At 43.4% G+C, this 25,609-nt stretch overlaps 1 protein-coding gene across 4 annotated transcripts in view; it reads left to right on the top strand.

Annotated features, from left to right (window-relative positions):
* Nucleotides 1-25,609, top strand: part of cadpsa (Ca2+-dependent activator protein for secretion a) — a 580,082-nt gene that overhangs the window by 544,296 nt on the left and 10,177 nt on the right. For all 4 annotated transcript variants that reach the window (XM_078543642.1, XM_078543641.1, XM_078543639.1 and 1 more), the window contains one exon: nt 9,083-9,187. In XM_078543642.1, coding sequence (XP_078399768.1) covers nt 9,083-9,187 — 105 coding nt within the window. The remainder of the gene's footprint in view (nt 1-9,082; nt 9,188-25,609) is intronic.

The raw sequence follows: 25,609 nt of genomic DNA, 5'->3' as shown, positions 1-25,609 counted from the left end.
ATTGTATTCAACCCATTGACAAAAATGCATGCCTTTTGCAATAGGCCATCACCCTGCAACTTTCTGTCTCATAAGACAAGAATGCAAATTCACTTAAGTTTGAAATAAATGCAGCTAGATCCCCATGAGCATCTTGTCACTAGCATTACCAAGCATGATGAGGGGAAGTAATGGTGACAATAATGAAGCGTTTTTTGTCTGCATTGCATCATAATTTGTCATCTTTATTTCTGTCATATATATGTATATGGAGTCGCTTGCAGCAAATGTCTCAACATGTTTAGATACTATTGCACCAAAATGTTGCTCCCACTCTAGCACCACAAGTATGGTGCAGCAGCACTCCCACCCATCATAATTTGTGCTTTTGACCCCAATCATCTATCAGGGCTAAGGGATATTTGCAGAAATTGCCCAAGACCCTTCTGCCATTTGCAAAGCAGTTGAGGCGCCTGCCTCACAAGGGATAGAGACTGGCTGCAGAGTCTTGTTACAGCATTAGGAAACCATCTGTGGAAAAGGAAGAGTTGAAAGGGTGCAAAAATACTTCAAAATATAGTGTACAAATGATGACAAAGGGAGACCCAATACGATATGGAAATTATTAAGTGACCAGGATAGATAAAGTAGTTTATGCTAAATTGAACATCTATTAGATATTAGGAGGAACTTCATTACTCAACAGCAATGTTTGGAGTAATCTACCAAGCAGAGTCACAGAAATAAAAACAGATGGACATTCAGAATGCAATTCGTTGTTATGGCTGGAGGGTTAAAGTTCTGAGGAGTGCACTTTAATTAACTGAGTGGCCTTCTCTCATTTCAATTTTTCTTATGTTTTCTTTAGCACTTCCACGCTGATGATTCTAGATTGTGGTGGGATGACTGAAATGCTATTGCTTATGTACCCATGGATATTTTGACTTTCCTTCCCATTTTACACTCTCTTTTAGGTTCTGGTGCACAATCCACCCATGTCCAAACTCTTTTAATATAAACTCTCAGCTGGCTACCAGATAAAACACACAACCAATTGCAATGGCCCTGCTAATTTTCCTTCTCTACCCCTAAGAAACTGCTTACTCTTCACTCAATATCTCCCCTGGTATCACAGCCAAAATTCAGAAATCCCCTTGTTGAGAATTATGGTTGAATTCTATGGGTAGAATTTAATGCCCTCCCTTGAGGTGAGTTTGGTCGGACAGAAGGATGGAGGGTGAGGACCTGCAGCCTTTCCCCCACCTCTGCCCCAACAAATTCCAGGACAGGAAGGCTCGTGAACGACCTTCCTGCCCCACCACTATTGAGGCTGTTAAGCGAGCAATTAATGCCCATATAAGGGCCTCATCCTGCCACCTCTGGTATTCACCCAGTGGCAGGGAGGGGACTTATCATCTGGGAAGCCTGAAAAATAAACCCCATCGTGGCTGCTTACGGGCTTCCTGGGGAAGTTCTTCATTCAAAGGCACTCAGTGCCTGATCAAGGGACCTGGCATTGGGAGGGAGGGGAGGGGACCACTGAGAGCCGATACCCAGTGCCCTTGCTGCTGACCACACCCCCTGTGACCTGCACCCCTTGAGCCCCATCCCACCATCACTCACCTGTGGCCTGGGTCCCTCAGCGACCCTAGGTCTTGGGCGCGTGCATTGCCAGTAGTAGCCACTGCTCCTACTAGTGCTGCCAAGCAATGCATGGCTACAGGCCTCTGATTGGCCGGAAGCTCCCTCGGACAGGATTTCTGTCAGGTGTCCTTGATCCCAAGGAAGGCCTGCTTTGCCCTATTAATGTCTGATTGGCACTTAATTTAGTGGGCTTTTCCACTGGGAGGCAACGCGGTGCTCTTGCAATTCTTCAACCAGTAGGAGAGACCCACCATCGCCTCCGTTAAATACCGTCCTATATCTTTTCCAAGGAATCAATTGATTGTCATTGTACTATTTGCAGTTTTTACCAAACACAACATCACCTATGCCAAAATGGGCTAAATTCAGGTGTTTGTGAATAATTCTGGAAGTTATTTTTGTGCTGCTTAAGGTATCACTAATGTATAATATTTATCAATAGTTGCAGATAAGTCAGTAGCAATGGAATGTAAGTGGGCCAGTTACTGGGTGAGAAATTAGATAGTGACCCCATTTCAACACAAACTGGGTGCAGTGAACAATCCAAAAGCAAATTACTGTGGATGCTGGAAATTTGAAATAAAAACAGAAAGTGCTGGAAATACTGAGCATGCCTGGCAGCGTCTGTGGAGGAAGAAACAGTTAACTTTTCAGGCCAATGACCTTTCATCGGCATTGGGAAAAGTTAAAGATATAATAGATTTTAAGCAAGTGAAAGGGGGAAGGTATATGATAGGATGCATAACAGGAGAGATTAATTGACAAAAAGGTTGGTGGGTCAAGGCAAAGGTAGTAGTAATGCAACAAGTAAAGAAATAAAAGATATGTCCGGAGTAAGTGTGAATAGCAGAATGATGAACAGCTGCCATCTGAAAGTCAAAAGAAGAGAAAAACGAGTTAAGACCAAAACCTGCAAAGACAAATGAAACAAAATGGGGGTAGAAGTTACAGTCTGAAATTGTTGAACTCAATGTTGAGTCCAGAAGGCTGTAAAATACCTAATTGAAAGATGAGGTGCTGTTCCATGAGCTTACATCGAGCTTCATTGAACACGACAGGAGGCTGAGGACAGAGGTATCAACATAAGAGAAAGGTGGAGAATTAAAATGACAAGCAAGTGGTAGCTTGGGGTCACAGTTGTGGACTGAATGGAGGTGTTCCACAAAACATTCACCCAATCTGCATTTGGTCTCCCCAGTGTAGATCAGGGGGCCCAGTTAACTCAGTTGGTTAGAGTGTGCTGCTTAATGCCAGGGGCGCAAGTTCAATCCCTGTACCAGCTTAGGTAATTCTTGGGATCTGCTTCTACTACTTGCCCATTGTGATATCATGTCAGAGAGATGTGCGGAGAGCCATGTTTAGCAAACCTCAGACAACAAGGGTGCTACGTGAAAAGAGAGTGTAGAGCAGTCTGCATTGCGAGCAGTGAACACAGTGTTGAAAGAAATAAAAGTAAATTGCTGTTTCACCTAGAAGGAATGTTTGAGCTCTTGGACAGTGAGAAAAGAGGAAGTAAAAGGGTAGGTTTCCATGGAAAGGTGCTGTGGGAAAGGGAGGGGGTGTTGGGAGTGATTAGGAGTGGGCCAGGATGTTGTAAGGGAATGGTCTTGTAGGAGATTAATCACACCGAGGCATCATTAATACATAGAAACCCCATTTATTACTTGTGCACAAGGGAGAACAATACAAGAGCTATTGTGCCATCTCAAAGCAGAATACACAAACACTTGCTTAAAAGCATTTTACAACCAATCAGTAAATTTTGCACATCTCAATCCACTTATTTGCATACGTTAACTGACCAATCCATGTTTTAGTTAATTTCCATTCCTACACAACAGGTGCAGTGCCTACACACTTGGTATTCACAACTTTGATTACATTCGGCCCAAGAGAGAGACACATGGGATGTCTCAGGGCTCACCCTACAGTAGTCAGACAAGATGGTATTGTTCTTCAAGGTTGCAGTATTTTTCTCTTAGGCGTAAGCATTTAATTCAATTTCTCCATTAACCCTTTCAGTACTAAGTGGGTTCTCTATTTGTCTAGGCCACCACAGTCTCACAAAACGAGGAAAGGGGAAGGAGAGATATGTTTGGTGGTGGTGTCATGCTAGAGGTGGCATAAATGGTGGAGGATGATCCACTGAATATGAAGGCTGATGTGTTGTAAGGTGAGGAAAAGAAGAGCCCTGACATTGTTCTGGGAAGGAGGGGAAGGGTTGAGAACAGAAGTGTGTCAAATAGATTGAACATGGTAGAGGGCCCTGTTAACCACAGTGGGGGGAATACTCAGTTGAGGGAAAAGGAAGACATATCAGAAGCACTAGTATGGAAAGTTGCATAACCAGATCAGATGCAACAGAGATGGCTAAACCGGGAGAATCGAATGGAGTCCTTATAGGAAGCAGGGTGCGAGGTTGAGCTGTCTGTGGGAGCCAGTGGGCTTAAAGTGAATATTTGTTGATAGCCTATTCCCAGGAATAGAGACAGAGAAATTGAGGAAGGAAAGGGAATAGTCGGATAGACCATGTGAAGGTGAGACAAGGCTGAAAATTGAAAGCAACGTTGAAACTTTTCAGTTTAGGGCAGGAAATAGCACCAATATAGTTATCAATATAGGTACTCTTAGCAACACCTTTTTATTTGGAGGAAGTGATTGGAGTTAAAGGAGAAGTTTCCCAATGTGAGAACAAGTTCAGCCAGATGGTGGATGAATATTAGTTGGCCTCTGTTCAAGGAGGAAGTGAAGAGCTCTCAGACCATCCTGGTGGGGGATTGAGATGTAGAGGGATTGGGCATAAATATTGAAGATAAAGTGGTTAGGACCAGGAAAGTGGACAGTGACAGAGGACAGTGGAAGAGTCACAGACGTTGGTGGGAAGAGACTGGACAAGGCTAGAAAAAATAGAGTCAGGATAGAAAAAAATCTGTTGTGAGGTAGGAACAGGCTGAAACAATTGATCTACCAGGATACTGTTTGTGGATCTTTGGAAGGAGGTAGAAACATCCAGGATGTTTCCTGTGAAAATATCACCCTTCTGTACTGAAAACCAACACTTGGCCATTAGACAAAACCTAGCAAAATACATTTTACCTTTTTTGTCAAATTAGACTTCTGCAGCAGAACCCAACATGTCAGAAAGATCTGAGTTGCGGCATGAATAAGGGCCAAGGCCCAATTTTTTTGGAGTCTAAGAAGTTGGAGGCCACACAGGGAAGATCTCCAGAGGAGATGAGGCCAGTGGCAAACCTGGAGACAATGGCTTGGTGTTTGGTGGTGGGGCCATAGGGCGGAATTTTACGAACCCCCGTCAGTGGGTTTGAAAGCAAGGGGCTTTTAAAATGCAGCGCATTGCCTGCCCACTGCCTACCCTCCCATCCCTGACCTGTCTCTGGTTTTACAGAAAGCAGTGGAGGTGTCTGGTCGCTCGCCTGCCCTTGGGCCTATTGAGGCCCTTAAGTGGCCAATTAATGGCCACTTAAGTGCCTCATCCTGCCTTTGCATCTCGTTGGCTGGCAGGTCTCTAAGGTACTTCCTTCCCAGATGGGGGCAGAAGTCTCGCCCTAAGCAATTAACTCCCCACCAAATGTTAAATGGCTGCAGAGCAGCCGGTATTTGTGGGGATGTGTTCCCACCGACTCTTATCTGAAAAATCCTCCCCATGGAACAAGGGGAGGTAGGAGGAAGTGTCAAAAGAGTTTGCATTTGGCCTGTGCAAGGTAGAGGTCAGTTCTTCAGCCAACAACAGCATTGCCTTGTCAGCAGGTTTGGTGACGATGCTAGGGTTAGACTTAAGAGAATGGAATGCAGCAAGTTCAGAGGGAGAACAGTTACAATGAGTGAGCAGAGCAGAGAAATTGAGACAGCCAATGTCACATTGGTAGTTCTCAATGAAAACACATAGAGATGGTAGAAAACCAGAGAGAGGGATCCAGGTAGAGGGAGAATACTGAGACAGCTAATAGGGACCAATGTGCAATGGGGACCTACTGGCCAAAGAACTGAGTCTGGAGGCGAAGTCGACAGAAGAAGAGCACAGCATTATTGCAGGGAATAATCCTTGTGCTGGAACAGGTAAGCTTGAGCCCAATCGAAACTGAAATCTTGGCCTCATTTAAATTAGACTGGTGAGCTATAGACACCTGCAGGCATCTTGTCGCCTAAGCTTACATCAATTTAAGGCACTGTGACAGTCGCCCTCTGGTAAGTCCTAGTAGAGGAGAGAGGTGATTGAGTGGAGGTCAGAAATGGTGTTCAAATTTGGTGTGGAGCCAGGAGGAGCAGGAGCTTTCCTTCCGGTTTCACATTTAGGACGGTATTTTTCACAAAACAAGCCTTTTTGATTGTGATCTTTAAGGATTGCTGGTTAAGCCACATGTAGACATAGGGGAGAATCTTCGGGTCGGCGAGCGGGGGCGGGCCCTGCTCACCGACGTGTAAAATGACACTGCGTGTCATTCAGATCCTCAGTTCGACGAGCGCGCACCAGAGTTGGCTGCACACCTGCCGAACTGTCAAAGGCCTATTAAGGCCATTTAAATACCAATTAAAATAATTAACTGAGCTGCCTGTCCAACCTTAAGGTTGGCAGGCAGGCGAAGAGCCAAGGCGGCCGTCGCATTTACCATGAAACCTCATCCACGGGCAGGATGAGGTTTCATGAATGTTTTTAAAGTTTAATAAAAATTTTTACTAAAATTCATTGACATGTCACATGAGGGGACATGTCTTAAATATTTTTTTTCTTTATTAAAATTTTTTAAAATCAATCTAATCTATTTCTGCGCTCCCTGACTCTCCCTCTTCCCCCCCACCCGCACATGGAGCGCTCAGCGCTTCCGGGTGCATATCACACTGGGTGGGCTTTCATTGGCCCACCCACGTAAAATGGCGATGCCCAGCTGATCGCAAGTGGCAATCGGCTGCGCTCTTGTCCGCATGCGCTCCCACCCAACCCTCCCAACGGGGAGAAAATTCTCTCTATAGTTACCTGAATGTCCCCAGCCTGATGCTGGTGTTCCCAATTTTCAGGTTGGCCCAAAATCGAGGAGTCCTAAAATAGGTGATGGGCTGTATCTTAGCATAAGCAAAAGGCCTAACTCCTGTTTCAGGAATGAGCCCTAGACACCTATTCTGACCTTATACCAATATGCCGGATAGCGCAATTCTGGTGCAGAATGTGCCAATACAAGCCATTCACCATTTTGGATTCTTTGGTGCCCATTTTATGTATGTATTTCTTAAATTTGTGGAAGAATTAGTAAAAATTTTCATCTAGAATTATATGATTGAAGTATGCAACAGAATAATTCTAAGAGAATTTACCAATTTGTACAGTGCTGTAAAAATTCAGAAATAGGATGGTGTAGGACAGAATAAGTTAGATTGATCTGTACCAAAACATTTTAGGAAGTTTTGTGGTGCAATGGGTAGCGTCCCTGCCTCTGAGTCAGAAGCTCCAGGCTCGAGTCTCATCCCAGGACTTGATGGCCAAAGAAGGTGCATTTGTAACGTGGCTAAACAGGTTGATTATCAACCTATAAATCCTTCCAACACATGCCAATGGCAGGTGGTAAGAGCGGGAGAGATTCCCAGTCAGCTATGTGATGGAAAGAAATTTGGAGCCTCTACTATCACTATTCATAGCTCTAGGCTACAATGTGCGTGTAAAAGTGCATGTCACCACAGGAACTCAGACTTCTGAGTGATCTGTAAAACACCACCACCAAAGCGCATTAAAAAGTAACTATGTCGTGAGATTATTTATCTCAATGAGCACAATTTGGTACTTGCAGTGCATTTCAGCAGCAATGAGATGGAAGTAATAAAGTAATGCTGAAGAATTCCTAGTGCACTGTCAGGCAGCTCTTGGAGGCTAGTATTAATGCTGTACATATTTATGTTAACACAGTACTGTCTTCAGAGGTAGATGATACAAGATGATTCCCATTATGAGGTTCAGAGAATTCACAATAGTTTCATTACAACGAACTTCAAGTTCAGTCTGATTGTCCGTAACCTGAAAACAGCTGCTTTCATGCAAGGTCACCACAATGATGCAAATATGTTGACATTATGTTGTTACAGCATTTGAAAAATGTATGTTTCATTTGTTAGTAATTTTTTAAGCATGCATTCGATAAATGCCGTAATACTTGGTTGCAAGGAGAAACAAAAGTGTAAGATTTAAATGCTGTTACTTTCAATATTGTATGTGATTAGAATTTATTATGGGGAGCAAACCAGTGTGGAGAAATATTTCTCTGCATACAGTTTCCCCACAGAACCGCTAATCGAGACAAACAAAAAACCTACTCTGTTTTGTGGACATTCCAAGCAGCCACAACTGGAACTGTACTCAGAAATGTTAGAGCTTTGGAGTGATCATCTTAACAAATGAGGGGGTTCATTATGTAAATCAGCAGCCCTAGGAGGAAAATATAAGATCAACTGAAATTGCTCTTCATCTAATGTCACTCTGTTGCAGTTCCATTTAAACAGTTTTTTTTTACCACACTGAGGTGCCCATTCTTCATGTGTGAAGCCACAATTTAAATGCCAACAGCATTTGGAAGGCAACAATAAACCTGATCCTGTCCTTACCCAATACCCACAGATTTCCAACATTGATACTGGGCGGAAGCCAGGATCAGAAACTCGAACAGTCTGTTTTCCCTTGCCTATCAAAGAATGATTAGGCCAATTGGTATCAGTCCCACCATCGTCCCCAGCTAAGACCTTCTAATTATGCACAAAAAAAGAAATTAACTGTGGAATGTTCCTGGTTTATATGGCTCTATGCGTTGTTTCATCATGGGGAGCTATTGTTAAACAATATAACAGTGTTTTCAACACAAAGTGACCTGCGTGTATGAATCTGGGATACTGAGGTTGTGCTACACTACCTTTTGTCCCCGTTTAAGGTAGAATACAACCAAAATGGTTTGTGTGATCTTATTCTTGTAATTGTCTCTCTCAGGCAACCAACATCACCTTTTTCAAAAAAACATGATTTGGTCATTATCTCATTGCGATTTGTGAGACTTTGCTGTGCACAAGGTTGGCTGCATTATAATGAGGACTACACTTCAAGACTGTTTCATTGACTATAAAGCCTAGGGGTGTACTTAGGTCGTGAAAGGTGTTATATTAATAAAAGTTCTTCCCTTCTTTCTAAGTAACAACAGTGCTGGAGTTGTCTGTTTATGTGATTGGAACAGCTGAATACAAATTCACAACAATTATTGTTATTGCAGAAACTACAAAGAGGTTTGTGCCGAAGATTTGTTACAACCTAAGTTCTTTATGTTTTGTGCCTCGAATGCCATTCCTGGAGAGATCGATCAGTATAATCATTCATCCATTTACTGTAATACTGAGACCCCTTAAACGCATATCTCAACACTATCTAACCCACTGTAATTCTTATGCTGGAGAATTTTGCCTTTTTTTTCAGCAATGGTACACTAGTTCCATGAATGTGATCTGCACCTGGCTAACAGATCGTATGGACCTACAGCTCCACATCTACCAGCTAAAAATCCTCATCAGGCTCGTCAAGGTGAGAAATCCCTCTTAATAAATGTAGCAAATAAGTCTCTGACTTTTGCAATACTGAATATATATCCACAGAACTATGCCACAGTTTCACTAATCTCGTAAACCTGTCATCCATTTCAAATGGTAGAGTCTTGGAAGCACTCCAGCCATAATATCATTCACCCATAAACTACTAAAGCTATTCTAATTTTTCAGTTAAAGGTAAATAACAAAAGAGGTAACATCCCTTTATATTAGAGATTGTAGCAACTATGGGCTCAGTTTTGCTTCTTGTGCCAGTTTTTGCCACTTGTCATTTTTGTACTGGGACGACAAATTGGACCTGAGGCACTCTCTTCACATCTACTTTCAGTGAAATTGAATATTCTTGAAACACAAATTGGAGTTCTTATTACTGACTATGGGCTAGCAATTTTGGTCCTTTTAGCTCAAATTAAAAGAAAAGATGCAGCTCCGCTAGTGATTCGTGACAAAGGCAGCTTGTAACTGAGGAATACAAACATAAAGGTCCCAGGTTTGAATTGCAATCTGCACTGACTGAGTTGCCTGATCTAACTTGTTGTGATATTAGGGCATGCTACAGTTAGCTTCAATATCCCCAAGCAAAGAATCATAGAATAATACAGCACAGAAACAAACCATTCAGCCCATCATGCCTTTGCTGGCATTTTGAAAGGGCTTTCCAATTAGTTCCACTCACCTGCTCTTTCCCTATAACCCTACAAATTTTTACTTTTCAATTATATAGCCAATCTGTCTCTGAAAGTTTCTCTTGAATCTGCTTCCACTCCCTTCCAGGTATTCTAGATCATAGCAATTGACTACATTTAAAAAAAACCTCATTTCTCTGGTTCAGGAATGCTCCACAGACCTTTAAAAATGGGAGGTGCGATCCAGATGCAGAGTTCCAACACCCGTTTCAACAGATCCAATTATTTGCCAGTAGGGGAAAGGGGGTGGGGCATGTTTCGGACATGTTGTAAACCCAAACTCAGCATGGCGATTTGAACTCAGTTCTGCGTGCAAACAGACCCCATTTTAGCTAGTCCAAGGGCCTTAACCCATAGTGTGGGAGTCATGAACTGATGAAGTAGACATAAATGCTCTTGGAGGGTGAATAAGGTCTGTATAACTGTCATGATCTGAAGTTTTTTAAATGCTCCACTCTTGAAACTTCAAATAAACAGGCTTCAGCTGTCAGTGAGAGTTTAAAAAACAAAGCCTGTGCTGGATGGCTTTGATTGACAGGCATAGGTTAGCAAAAAAAAGTAGCAGTTTCAATAGAGCTCTTTGTTGACATTTCCCTAGTGGCTATCATTATGTCATTATGAATGCTTGGCGGAGTTTCAAAAGCTACAACTATCTTAGCAGGGCATTCTCAGTTCACAGTTCGATCGACATTTTAATGAGGCTATTAAAGGATTACTATCTTTGGTGTGGCTTGTGAATAGAAGTTTGTTTTTTAAGAGATTAACCACTTGAGTTTTATAAGTTTTGAATGGATTTTATGAATGGGAGTTTTTTTCACTATCAAGTGCGTTGGAGTGTGAGCTTTATTAGATTGTTAGTTTATTTTTTCTCATCTCCACATGGCTCCACATGGTGCTTCCAAGACTCTACCATTTGCCCTTGGTGGATACTGGGTGAGTGGCTAAGGAGGTGGCATGGAGGGGTGAACGGCCATGGGGGGATGGGTGGGGGCATGAGTTGGAATTTATTTGGCATGGAGGGTATGAAGGGCCATGGGTGGTGGTGGTGGGGGTAAGAGTTGAGCGCTAGAAGGCCTAACAGCTTCTAAAACAACTGGGACGAAGCCCCAGGGAACCAAGGTGAGCCTTCTAACCAGACCGCCTCGGCACTCACCCACTCCCTGAGGCCACCTACATCTGCTTTAGGGGTTGGCAGGTGCTACCCCATGTCAGCTACCTCCAACCACACTCTTTCCCCACCCCCCCCCCCCCCAATCCAAGTAAAAATTGCACATTTCGGAGTACTGTTTACTGAGACGGGTCTGGCGAGTCGGGAAATTTCCAAACTTCAGCTACCGACCTCAGTAGCCAAAATCCAGCCCTATATCCTTTAATTACCATGCCTCCTCCCAGTAGAAGCAGTCCTTACTTACTCTATCAAACCCTTTGTATTTTGAATATCTCTATCATATCTCCTAATTACCTTCTCTGTTCCAAGGAGAACAACCCCAGCTTTTCTAGTTTCTCTCCATAACTCATCCTTGGTATAGTTCTAGTGAATCTTCTCTGACCGCCTCCAAGGCCTTGACTTTTTTCTTATAGTGTTGTGCCCAGAATTAGCCACAAGATTTAAGCTGTGACTTAACCAGTGATTTATAAAGGTTTAGCTTAACTTCCTTGATGTTGTATTCTATGTCCCTATTTACAAAGCCAAATATCTTGTATTTTTTTTAAACAAGCTTATCAAATTATCAACTTTTCCTTATCAACTTGTCCTGCCACCTTCAAAGGGTATAGAAGGGTAAAATCAGTCAGGGTTCCTGTTTCTGATAAATATTTATTGACCTTTGTCCTTTCCTCCCCCCTTTCTGAAGGGATAGCTTGCAAAAACCTACAGGCTAGACTGACACATAGAACTAGCCTCTAGTGTGAGATATTGGAGGCAATCTTCTTTTCAAGAGAGATAAAATCCGTCATATTTTCCATTTTCATTGGTCTCCTCAAGTCACACATCGTAGACAGTATTGCACATGGGGGGAAAAAAATTCCATGCATGATGTTCTGAAGTTAAAGGAAATGTATGAGGATAATTTTAACTTTTGATGAATGTAAGCTAGTGGTATTGGATCAGCTACCCCTTATACACTCTGTCCCATTTTCCTTTTCATTAGAAGTGAACTTTGGGTAAGATGTATAACAGCCAGCCTATCCAATATTGCCCTGGAATAATTAAAAAAACCAATCAGATGCTGCAATAGTTTATCTCTGGATGGATGAACTTAAATGCGCAAAAATGCCATCTTCATCCGTCATTATCTTGTGATCTCCTGCAAATAAATGAACAAGCTCGGGAGACTATAGCCTACTTTAGTTAAAAGCAAAAAACTGCGGATGCTGGAACTTTAGTTCCTTTTTTAAAAGTTAAGCACAATCCTACTGTTTATGATGCTCGTGTAGAAATTCCAGCAATGTTTTTCAGACAGTGGTTTGTATGCTGGATCATTAGTGTCACTATAGGAACAAGAGCCTGAAGCTCTGGAATGAAATGTTCCTGAATAGTGAAAGGAAATTATAAATAATTATATGATGAAGTGAAATGTTGAAGGACATGAAGCAGAGTATGCATTATCAATAATCACATACATGTATACACATAATGGAAAATAGTGGCATATGGAAAACAAATGACTGAAACACGCCAAGTAAATTGCTTCAGCCTGTGACAGTGATAAACTATGCAACTCTTTGTAATCCTGCATGTATTAATGGTAGCTTTATAAAATGCTTTGTGGTTGCTATTTCTATCAATTTTGCCTTACAGGTTCAGTTCAATATCATATAAATTTCATGGAACCCCATAAGTATATAGGTTAAATGACTATATGTGGATTTGGTTCAATGATAACGGGTTGGATTTTCATCTTAGAGGGGGTAGCTGGAGACAGGAAATTTCCCGGCTCGGCACACCAGCTTCACAGAAAAAGTGCCCCGAATGGCTTTTCACTCCAGGGAGTCAAGTGTGCGACTGAGTGTAGCCCGCATCCCCCGCAGATCGGATGCGGCCACAGAGACAGCCGAGTGCTGAGGTGGGCTGGTTAAAATGCCCACCTCGGTTCTCTGGGATTTCATCTCAGTTGTGTTGTTAAATTTTGGGCCCTCTAGTAGTCACCTCTCACAGCATCTCAACCCACTACCAACTCCCCATGCCGCCCCCCACCCCCCCCCACTCCTAATGGCCCTTCTTACCCCACATAGTAATCCATGCCCCTCCACCCACCCCATGGCCCCTTATAGCCCCTGTGTCAACAGTGCCAACTCAAGATCCCACACATCCCTATGGCCTCTTCTAGCCCCAGTCCAACTTATTGCCACCTCATGGCCCCCACTCACCCCCAAGGCCTCTTCTAGCCCCTATGCTAACTCATGTCAGCTCATGACTCACCACCCACCACCCTTTGCCTTTATACCCTCAATGCCAAATTACCTAATATCCACCATGGGCAGCCACAGGAACCATGCTGAGATGAAACAAAATAAAGTTCTAATTATCTATTATAGACTTCACTATATAAAAAAAAAACTCTCATTCATGCAAGGCCGTTCAATATATTTGAATCCCCTCAAGTGCTTAATTCCTTATAAAAACAAACATTTGTATTCATAATCCCACATCAAAGACAGCTAATCCTTTAATAACCTCTTAGAGCTGTCAATTAAACCATGAATTTACAGCCCCCCTCTGTAATAATACCAGGTTGTGGAAGCAGTCAAGCAGTAATAAGGCTATAATGATAGTCCTTAGGATTATGTCAACAAATATCTGTTGAAACTGTGGGAACAGATTTTTTTTACTGTCACATACAAGGTAGGTAGGTTTTTTCAAACTTTAAAGGGCAGGGGATTTAAATAACTTAACAGCTTAACAGTTCTACATACTGTATATGTCCTTCACGAGAATTTCCATCTCCACCATAAAGTCCTGGAACACACTGTGGGTTGAGACCATTCCTGGAGTGAAAATCGGATCTGCTTGTCCCGTACACTGAGTTTAAATGGCCCAGCTGATTCATAATTCATGGCTGTGCATTTCATAACCCATCCCTTTCCATTAAGCAAACATGGGATCTGCTGAATATGGAGGCAGGACATCCAGATCAGACTCTCATCCGCCATTTTTAAAGGTTCCCGGAGTCTTCCTGACTCTACGAAAATCCAACATTTCTGTCTCTCTCCCATTGTACATTAACCAATGAAAGGGCTATCACCGTAGTAAACATGGTTTTTTTTCCCTGCAAGTGTGCTTCCAGCAGGAATTTCTGAGCTTAAGTGTTGTATCATGTTGTGAAAATGAAATGGAATACATGAATTGTAATGTACATTGTGTATGCTTAGCACTGGTAGCGTTGGGTGAGAGTTGTTTAACCATTGGGAAGTTTAGTTTCAAATCTGCAGAAAATAAGCAGAGAGATTAAGTAAAGCATTGCTTCAAGTGCTTCAAGGGAGCTTTTGTGAGTTCCTTTACTGACCATTTAAAATTTTAAATAAAGCAAATGTTCAGTTGAACATAGCTGTATTTTAATTCTCACAAGAGCCACACACTCCCTGTGACAGCCTTGGCTCAGTGGTAGCACTCTTACCTCTGAGTCAAGAAGTTATGGATTCAAGTCCTTCTCCAAAGACTTGAGCGCATAATCTAGGTTGGCCTTCCAGCACAGTACTGAGGGAGTGATGCATGCTCACAGGTGAGTCCATTGAAGTAATCCAACAAAAGATTGCTGGCCCAAGTTTAAAGGATTGGCAGCAGTGCCATCTTTTGGATGAAATGTTAAACTGAGGTCCAGCCTGCCCTCAGGTCAACATAAAAGATCTTATGGCAGTTATTCAAAGTAGGAGTGCTTCCCAGTGTCCTGACCAATATTTATCCCTTAACCAGCACGGGAAAATAGATTATCTAGTCATTATCATATTGCTGTTTAGGTGCAAAACTGCCTTCCACGTTTCCTACCTTACTACAGTGACTACACTTCAAAAGTACTTCATTGGATGTAAAGCACTTTGGGATGTCCTGAGATCATGAAAGGTGCTATATAAATGCAAGTCACTTCTTACTTTCTTCCTAACTCTAACCCTAATACACTTTCTAAAATACTTTCTTTTCACTCATTTTCCATCACTATTTCCATCACTCTATTCCATCACGTTAAACTACCATACATAAATTGCTATTCCTAATCCTATTTCTTAAACATACCTCTGATTGGTTCATTCTTCCGCATGACTCACTTAATTGCTGGTACTCCCAGCTGCTGATTTGCTTGCTCAATCTGCAGAAGGTGCGGCTGGCCCCCATCTCATCAACATCTGTGTCCAGTGACAGTGTGGTCCTGAACAGTTTAACTCATGAAGGATGCCATAGGATCAGGAGAAGTTAAAGTTTCCCCGCTGCATCTCCATGATATGACCCTGTTCACAGAGCACAAGCGAGCTGCCATCAGCCAGACAGGAGTCAGACATCTCCATAAACTGTGTGAGGATCGATGGAGTGTCCCCACTGTATGTCGTCGTCATCCTCCTGGAATGCAGGGACAATGGGCATCCGCTGCGTCTCCATGACAGGAGCCTTATCACAAAGGGTATGTGCGCTGCCTTCAGCCATACAGGAGTCAAATGTTCACAGATGCAATGTGAGGATCTGTGGTGTCTCCTCAGTGCATGTCGCCATCATCCTCCATGAATCTAGCAGTTATGACGGCCTTCCGAGCGCCTGCCTCGTCTGGCCAGTGCGATGGCCTCATCACTCGCCTTTGAGGACTCCCTCATCCTTGTCAACGTCATCCTCATTGGAGGAGATATGCAGTTCCTCCATCTCTCCTCAGCTAGCTCCTCTCCCCACTGCAGCGCCAGGTTGTGAAGGGCACAGCAGGGAACAACGATGCGTGACACCCTCGGTGGACTGTATTGTAGGGCTCCACCAGACCGGTCCAGGCATCCCTGACCTCATGGATGGCTTTGTGACATCCCACAGAGGTCATCTGTGGAGCCCTGAAAGGAGCCACTGGCATAAAAATTGAGTGCAGTGGTCACTTTCATGGCCACTGGCAGTGGATGCCCTCCATGTCCCCATGGCACCAAATTCTGCCGCCACATTGCTGTGGTCTGATGTCACATATAGGCCAGACCAGGTAAGGATGGCAGATTTCCTTCCCTAAAGGATGTCAGTGAACCAGATGGGTTTTTACAACAATCGACAATGGTTTCATGATCATCGTTATATTTTTAATTCAAGATTTTTATTGAATTCAAATTCCACCATCTGCCGTGGCGGGATTCGAACCTCAAAATTGCTGAGAGCGCACAGAGAGAATGACGCAATTCTGTGCCGCTGGCCCAGGACATTCTGGCAGCAATGTTAAGCCCCATCGAGGTGCGGGCATGACTGATGTGACCAGTGACAGTGAAGACACACCATCAGTGTGCTGGGAAGGTTGCACAAAGCACAAGGAGGAGGATCTGGACTGAGACACCTGCCTTTATCTTGTGCAGTGACCAAGGTTTCACATCTGAGTGACACAAACACTGCTTGTCAGAACAAGGAGCCATAGGCAAGGAGACATTCTTGGGAGTTTATTAACAAAGTGAACATATGTACGAGTGATTAACACCCATGCCCAGGCTGTGCAACTACATCTTCTTAACTTTCCTAACCCTACCGCAACATCCACAGCAGAGTTGGAAGCAGCCTACTGACTGCTACGCCCTGTGTATGATGACCGCGACTGGCGTCTTCTGGAGGGCTGAGACCTGGAGGGCCCAGGGCTGCTTTCGAAGTTCTGCTGTGTGACAGTGGCACCCTCCTCAGCCTGTGGAGCTGGATTTGCTGGGGTCACAGGAAGAGGGGATTTGGATGGGTGGACACTCCCGAGCTCACCTGAGTGGATTGCCCCGGGGTGTGCACCTGCTGACCCTCCTCCCTATGGATGCCTGAGGGCCTCTGGCTGACTCCTTGAGGAGAAGGGGAAGCTAGAGTGAGATCGAGCTGCCCCACACCCGTCTCACGTTGGAGGCCAACTATAGCGTCAGCAATGGAGTTCAGCCCGTGCAGCAGTGCAGGATCAATGTCCTGGACAAAGGCTTCCATGGTGGCTGCTATCCTACCAGTGTTGACCTCGATCCATTGACACGCCGGCATTATTACCTCAGACTGAAGGCGGACGGACTCCACCATCGTGCCTTGCAATCTGAGGAGTGCGGCGGACATCCCTCCCTGATCTTCCCGCACTTGCCTTTGCAGCTCCAACAACTGAGGTATAACCAATTCTAGAGGCTCATCATCCGACTCGGACCCAACAGATTTCTTGTCTCCAGCAGTCCTCCGAGTGCCTGATTCCTGGGAGGTCCCTGCCTCCACCTGCTGTGGATTAGACAGTGCAATGTGCTCACCAGATTGTGACCCCCAAAGCTACTCTAAAGCTTGGTCCCACCAAGGTGTGTGTCTCTGCACTGCTGGAAGGTGTGGGTGAGCGCTATGACAGCTCTTCAATTAGGGTTTCAGGAGATTCCTCTTTTGAGATGTCTTTGGAGCTTGAGTCAAGGACCTGGATCGTGGGCTGCCTTGGCTGTCTTGCAGATGTACCTACGAAAGCAAGGAGAGATAATTAGTGCATGGCAGTGGCCTGTGAAACAGGATACATCACTCACGGCATGGATGTCTGATGGATGTTGCACTGCTCGATTGAGCACCGCCAACCAAACCATCAACACAGAAATGGTCCAGATGCTCACTGGCCAGCTGGATGTCTCTATTTTCAAAGTCCACGAGGACCTTGATTTCAGGCATTCCTCCAAAGGTCTACAGCCTCCCCCTCTTATTGTGTGCCAGCTTGTCCAGCATGAATACAGATGGACAGTGTGTAAGCAGGACGCCTACTAGGCCAGATGATAAGTATGCCTGACATGTGTGGGTGGTGAGTGGTGCCATGGATGAGATGAGGTCAGTGAAGTTGTGTGAGAGGATGAATGGCGATGTCCCTTGAACTGTCAGTGAGTGAGATCCTTGTGGATATGTGATGGATTTGTAAGTGTGAGAGTTGAGAGTGACGAGAAGAGTGACATACCCTTGTGGAAGGGAGGAGATCATTCATCCTCTTTTGGTACTGCGTTGATGTCCTCTTTTGCAGGGCATTGGCATTGACCATTGCTGCCACAGCCTCCTAAGCTGGATTGGTGATTTTTCTGCCCCTCCTGCGGCCAGAGCGGGGATAGAGGACATCATGGCCAAAGCATTCAAAAGGTGTTCCAGGGATGCATCACTGAATCAGGGGCCTGCAGTCTTCTTGCCTTTCAGGGCCATGTCTTCTGTGCAGCAGTCCTGGGTTGGAAGCACTAAGAGGTATGCGTGTGGCTGTACTTTAAATACAGTGCCCCACGTGAGGAAGCATTGAGGTTACAGCGTGGCGAGCGAATCTGAGGCTGCCTGCCAGCGAAACGGTATATTTCCTAGGAATGCATAATTAATGAGCCAGGGATGGAACTAAATGGCGTGAAAAACCGCCATTGCGGCTGGCAGGTAAACCGTTCTTTTTCTCACTCGCTACTGCACTTTGTGTAAATCTGGGACGATTTCGCCGCTAGAGATTTAAACTTTCAGTTGATAACTGAAAGAATGACACAACAAAATTTCACATTTTAACACTTCTACTGTAACAAATGACTAAAAGCGCTATTGACTAAACTCAACTTCTTTTTCTGGGCAGCTTATACTTTAAACTACAGAAAGGAACATTCCCCTTTTATGCTTAAAACACATCACACTCTCCACAGAATTGCAGTCCTTCTAGCAAACAGTCCACAGCTGCTCCCAGTTTCCAATGGGTTCAAATTTCCCTGTTTTGCTGAGTAGTAACTTCGAGTAACAGCTTCCAGACCCTTCCCTTAGTTTTTAGAGAGTTTCCTAAATCCACTGCCAGGAGTAAAGCCTGTCCCAATGATTCTTCCCCTCTGGCCATGACAGGATGAATCTTCCGGAATCATTAGAATGAATCTCTTTGACTGGAGAACGTCTCCCTCCTGCATCTGGCTGTGGCAGTTTGCAAAGCCAAGCAACTTCTTCTCTCTACTGACCACATGAAACAGCTGCCTGTCTGATATTTGTGGATTTTCGGGAAGCCTGTGGCCTGACCTCAAAAATGGCTTCCTATCCACTCCCCCCATGGCAACGTGAAACACATTAGCCTTGCACCCAGAAGAAATGCTGATTAACTACTCTTGACGCTAACTCTCTTTCATCTTTGAAGTAAATGGACAGTTGACAGACAACTGTTTACAACCTGACACTTTCAACATCTTTCTGGGACTTTGGGAGACTCAGAGTCTACCATTATGAACACTCAGTTCGCTGCCATTGTCTCCAATCATGAACACCTTACGCCATTGCTCCAGGAACACAATCTGGGCCTCCCTTTGATCTTTAACCACCCCAGGCCTATTGTCAAGCAGATGCCAGAACATGCCCCCCCCCCCCTCCATTTTACCTTAAATTAGGGACACAGTTCCAAAACATAACTGAAGTGTTTTGTCACTTCCTAACAATTAAGAATACACACACAGCTATCTGCTTCTGAACTCTAACTTCCTGTATGAAAAACAGAAGGTTCCTTTATTCCTTATTCTCCACCAGAGGGCAGTACATCCGGGACTTAGCACACCCTACTGTCAGGTTTTATTTAACAATTCTCTTTAATTAAACTGCCCTTTTACAAAAAAGCATAAACATTAAACACAAACATCACATTTCCTCCCGCTTTAGCCAGGAACAAATCGGTCAGGTGGTTTGCAGATTTGCAGAGAGGAGTGTTGTCTTAGGTATTTCAGTTTGTTTGTTTCAAAATGGAAGGTTCTGTTGTTCAACTTGTATCTGCTCAGGTTCAGCAGTTACAGCTACAGGTGCTACAGGTTTGTCAGTTGAATCAAATCGGGCTTCACCAACTGGAGCAGATGTTTCCCAGAAATCTTCCACTGTGACTGGAGATCCCTGGAAATTTGGTTCCTTGGATTTGGCTTTTCTAATCTGGCCAGTGTGTCTCTTCCAGATTTCACAGGAAGGTTCAACATCTTAGGGCAGCGGTCCTCAACGTTTGATAATTCTTCCCAGGAGCCACTTTGGTATCCCATAGTAATTTCGGACCCAAACAGACTGATCCAGATTAAGCTGGTTTACTTGTGTCATGTGACCTTTTCTGATCAAGTTGCCTTGAACCAATGTTTCCTTTCAAATCCGGACACAGCAAATCCATTCTGGTACGCAGTCATCTTCCAAACATCAGTTCAGCAGGCGATGCACCTGTTGTTGAATGTGGAGTGTTACGATACATCATCAAAAAGCTCTTCAGCTTCAACTTCCAATCTGTTTGCATCCTCCCCTTCAATATGGCTGTTTTGAATGTATGGACAAAGCGCTACATTTCACCATTTGAGGATGGGTGGTGAGGTGAGATGAGAATCTGCTTGATCCCATTGTTTTTCAGGAATGTTTGAAATTCACATGATGTGAACTGTGTCCCATTGTCAGACACAATCTGTTCCGGTAATCCAAAAGTAGTGAACACATTCCAGAAAGCATCAATGCTCTTTGCTGAAGTAGTCGACTTCATGGGAATAACATGAGGCCTCTTTGTGCGGGCATCCACCACAATCAGGAATGTATGTCCGAGAAGTGGTCCATCAAAGTCCGTATGGGTGGTCAGGCCAAGGCCAAGGATGTAATGGAGCAGGTGCAGGAGAAGACTTCATTTTATGGCATGGAAGGCAATCACTGACCATGCCTTCAATGTCTTTATCCAGGTGTGGCCATCATACATGTAGACAAGCTAATGCTTTCATTTTGATGATTCCCATGTGACTGAGGTGAAGTTCTTCTAACTCTCGTGTTTGGAATTTTGGAGAAATAACAACTCTGATTCCCCACAACAAACAACCGTATTGCAGAGTTAGCTCAAATCTACCCATGTAGTAAGGTTTAAACTCAGTAGTCACTTCTTGAGGTACACACAAGCCCTTCTGTATGTACATGTAATCTTTGAAGAGCACTCTGCGTTTCAAGACGAATTTGATCCGCTTTAACAGGTCACATGTTTATCTGGTTCACATTGAAAGCAGTAACTTCACTTTGGGCTGTGGAGCTGCGGTGTAACGGAAGTCTGGAAAGTGGGTCCGCATTTCCATGATTTTCAGTAGAGCGAAATGTCATTTCATTCTGGTAAGCAGAAAAGATCAGTGCCTACCTTCGTAGATGTGCAGCGGCAAGTGTCAGGGTTTGTGACTTCAAGCTAAGCAACCAGGTCAAAGGCTTGTGGTCTGTAATTAATGTGAATTTACACCCATACAAATATTAGTGGAACTTCTTGACTCCATAGATTAGTCTCAGAGCTTCCTTCTCAATTTGGGCTTAATTTTGTTCTGCCTTGGACAATGTGCATGAGGTGTATGCAATGGGCTTTTTACTGCCATCAGGAAATCTGTGGGAGATGACAGCTCCAACATCATATCCAGATGCATCACAAGCCAGGCTGACAGGTAACTTTTCTTTGAAATGTGCCAGGACTTTAGCAGAAGTGAGCTCTTGCTTGAGTTCCTTGAAACTTTCCTGACAGGCTTGTGACCAATCCCATTTTGCATTCTTCTTCAGCAGATTATTCGGTGGTGTTGCCTTGGTAGCCAAACTGGAAATGAACTTGGCGTAGTAATTCACAAGTCCCAAAAACGAACGAAGTTCCCTAACATTTTTGATCTGTGGTGCATTCACCACTGCCTCCAACCTTCTGGATGAGGTTGAGGGGCCAATTTCATTGATCACATGTCCCAGGTACTCCACTGAGAGCTTCAGGAACGAGCATTCGGATTTCTTACAGCGGATGCCATATTTTTCCAGACTACACAGGACCCTGCCTAGGTTTTCTAAATAAGTTGGGAGGTTTTTCCCAGTGATGAACATGTCGTCTTGGAGGCAGATTACGCCAGGGAGGCTGTGCAGTATTTTGTCCATGGCTTGCTGGTGATGACGTGATTCCAAATGGAGTCATTTGTATTGATATAGACCCCTGTGTGTGCTGATGGTTGTATATTTCCTGTAATCTTCACTCAGCTGCATTTGCAAATATGCCTGTGATAGGTCAAGCTTTGTGAATAATTCACTTCCATTCAGAGCAGCGAACAGGTCCTCAATTTTCAGTAGCGGGCACTGATGCACTTTCAGGAAAGGATTAATGGTGATTTTATAGTCACCACATATTCTGATAAACCCGTCATCCTTCAATACTGAGACTATTGGAGCTTCCCACTCTGCATAATCAACTTTCTCAATTATCTGAAAGTTTTCAAGTTGTTCTAGTTCCTGCTCGATTTTCTGTTGCATGGAGTAGGGAACTGAACTTGGTTTGAAGAACCTTGGAGAAGCTTCAGCCTTCACAGCAAGTTTGGCTTCAATGTGTTTAATAACTCCAAGACCTTCTTTGAAGACATCAGTATGCTTGTCTAACAAGGACTGCAACATGGGTTGCAATGCACTTTATTTATTTTATTCCAGTCCAGCCAAATTTCTTTTAGCCAGTTCCTGCCCATAAGCGATGGACGGTCCCCTTTCACAATAAGTGGCAACCTTGCTATTTGATCTCCATATTTAGCTTGAACAGATATTTTTCCAAGTATATTCACAGGCTTACCAGTGTAGGTGCTAAGCTGGAGGAGGGTTTTCTCCAATGGGCATTTCTTGAAAATTTTCTCCCATGTCTTCTCTGAAGCAATAGAAACAGATGCTCCAGTGTCAACCTCCATTTCAACCATTTTACCATTTAAGGCAATGCCAACTTTTAGTCCTTCATCTAGTTCCAGATGAAGATGAATGCAATTGTCAGGCTTCTGCATTGTGCCCTATTCCATTACAGCAGTAACATGTTTGAAAGCGAGTGTACCCTGACTTTACTATTTAACTTCAGCATTGTTACAATGCACTTTCAAATCTCCAGCTTGTTTCTCTGCCATTTCTATGCTTTGCGCAATCTTGAATGCTTTCTTCAGTGTCAACTCTTGCTCCGCTAACAATCTACACTGGATTCTTTCATTTCTTAGTCCGCAAACCAAGCGATCACGCAATGCTTCTTCCAGGTCACCTTTAAAGTCACAATGTTCCACAAATTTTCTCAACTCAGCCAGGAACTGGGGAACTGACTCACTTTCATGCTGTTCTCTTCAGTGAAACTTGAATCTCTCGGTAATCATTGCTGGTCTGCGATCAAAGTGCTTTTTCAAAAAGTTCACAAGCTCTTTAAAGCTTTTATCTGCTGGCTTGTCAGGAGCAATGAAATTTCTCAGTAAAGTGAAATTTTTCATTCCAATGACTATAAGAAACACTGAAGCCTGCTTTCCCTCTTCAACATCATTTGCAATGAAAAACTGTTCCATTTGCTCGACATAAACTACAAAGTCCATAGTGGCTGGATCAAAAGCCTCTAAAGGCCCTAATAATGATGATCCCATCCTCATCGCCATTTGAAGTGGTTTGTCACTTCTTAACAATTAAGAATACACACACAGCTATCTGCATCTGAACTCCAACTTCCTGTATGAAAAACAGAAGGTTCCTTTATTCCTTATCCTCCACCAGAGGGCAATACATCCGGGACTTAGCACACCCTACTGGCAGGTTTTATATAACAATTCTTTTTAACTGAAATGTCCTTTTACCAAAAAAAGCATAAACATTAAACACAAACATCACAATAACATTCTCAGAGAACCTCATAATTGTAACACCCTGCCACCCAACTGGCTTCCCACTATGCCCTTAACCAGTAAGGTCTTTAAAGTGCTTATTGCACCATGTTGTTTCTGACCAACCTGCCTACAACTAAAGAACCAATTTCCACACCCACCAAGTTCACTGCCCATGCTGCCTCTGGACTTCATCTGTGTGCCAATTCACCCACCCACCCCCCCTCCTTTCCCCCAGCCATAAATGTTTACCTCTCTGCTATCAATTAGGAACCAGCTTTAAGCATTTGAAAGAGCTTAGTGCACTTTTAGTGTGCACAGTCAGGAAACACACAAATGGACAGGGTAAATACAGAATTGGCAAACGCTTTAAACTAGTAAGAGGGGGAGAGATCTACAAGAAATGTAAGCAGGGCAAATGTAAAAAAAACAGGGCGGGAAAGCACAGGAAAGAATAAAGTAAGAGAGGACATTGATGGAAAGGGCATAAATAGAGTTATCGAACAGAAGTTTAAAAGATGTTTAAACAGAGTGAGAGAAAATCCTGTTTAAAATGAGTTAAAATGTCTGCACTGCAATGCATACAACACCCATAATAAAACAGGGGAGCTGGAGACAATCATGCAAATTACTGAGACACTGCAGGGTATAACATATTTAGAAAAGAAGAGGGGGAAAAAGGGAAAAGGAGTAGTTGTATTTATTCAAGATAACAATGGCAGCATAAAAAAGGGACACAGCTATCAATAAGACAGAAATAGAATCCACATGGATAGAGATAAAAGTTAAAAACAGAGCAGTTACACTAAAAGGTGTAGTCTATAGACCACCTAATAGTGGGAGTGGAGGAAGAAAAATGCAGACAAATTAGGGAATTGAATAAAAAATAGAATAATAATCATGGGGGATTTCAACTACATAATATTGATTGGACAGAAGAAGTAGGTAGAAAGGATAAGGGAGTGGAGTTTGTGTATAGGAGTCCTTTCTAACCCAATATGTAAAAAGCCCAACAAGGGGAGATCCATTGTTGGATCTAGAATCCATTATTAAGGCGGTAATAGCTGAACATTTAGAAATTTAGAGGGGAGAGTCAATGTGGTTTTGTGAAAAGAAAATCATATTTGACTAATTTATTAGAGTTCTTTGAGGAAGTAACAAGCAAGGTGGATAAAGGGCAACCTATATGGTGTTCTTGGATTTTTAAAAGACATTCGATTAAATGCCACATTAAATGTTACTAAACAAATTAAGAGCTCATGGGTGTAGAGGGTAACATATTAGCATGGATAGAAGATTGGTTAGCTAACAAGAACCTGAGAGTAGGCATAAATGGGTAATTTTCGGCTTGGCTAGCTGTAACTAGTGGAGTGCCACAGGGATCAGTGCTGGGCCTCAACTATTTACAAAGTACATCAATGTCTTGGATGAAGGGACCGAATGTATGGTAGTTAAATTTGCTGATGACACAAAGATAGCTAGGTAAGTTGCCAAGAGGACATAAGGGTCTATAAAGGGATTTAGATAGGTTAAGTGAGTGGGCAAAAATTTGGCAGATGGAGTATAACATGGGAAAATGTGAACTTATCCAATTTGGCAGGAAGAATAGAAAAGCAGTATATTATTTAAATGGAGAGAGACTGCAGAACTCTACTGTACAGAGGAATCTGAGTGTCCTGATATATGGATCACAAAATGTTCATATGCAGGTACAGCAAGTGATCAGGAAGGCAAATGGAATGCTGGTATTTATTATAAGGGAAATTGAATAGATAATTGGGAAGTGTTGTTGCAGCTGTACAGGGCCTTACTTAAACCGCATCTGGAGTGCTTAAGAAAGGATATAATTGCATTAGGAGCAGCTCAGAGAAGGTTCACTTACTGGGGTGAAGGGGTTAGCTTATGAGGCAAGGTTCAGCTTGTTGGGACTCATACCCATTAGAGTTTAGAAGAATGAGAGGTGATCTTAT

The sequence above is a fragment of the Cetorhinus maximus genome, chromosome 6 (genome assembly GCF_964194155.1).
Source record: "Cetorhinus maximus chromosome 6, sCetMax3.hap1.1, whole genome shotgun sequence".
NCBI lineage: Eukaryota > Metazoa > Chordata > Chondrichthyes > Lamniformes > Cetorhinidae > Cetorhinus > Cetorhinus maximus.
This window is presented reverse-complemented; position numbering and strand designations above follow the sequence as displayed.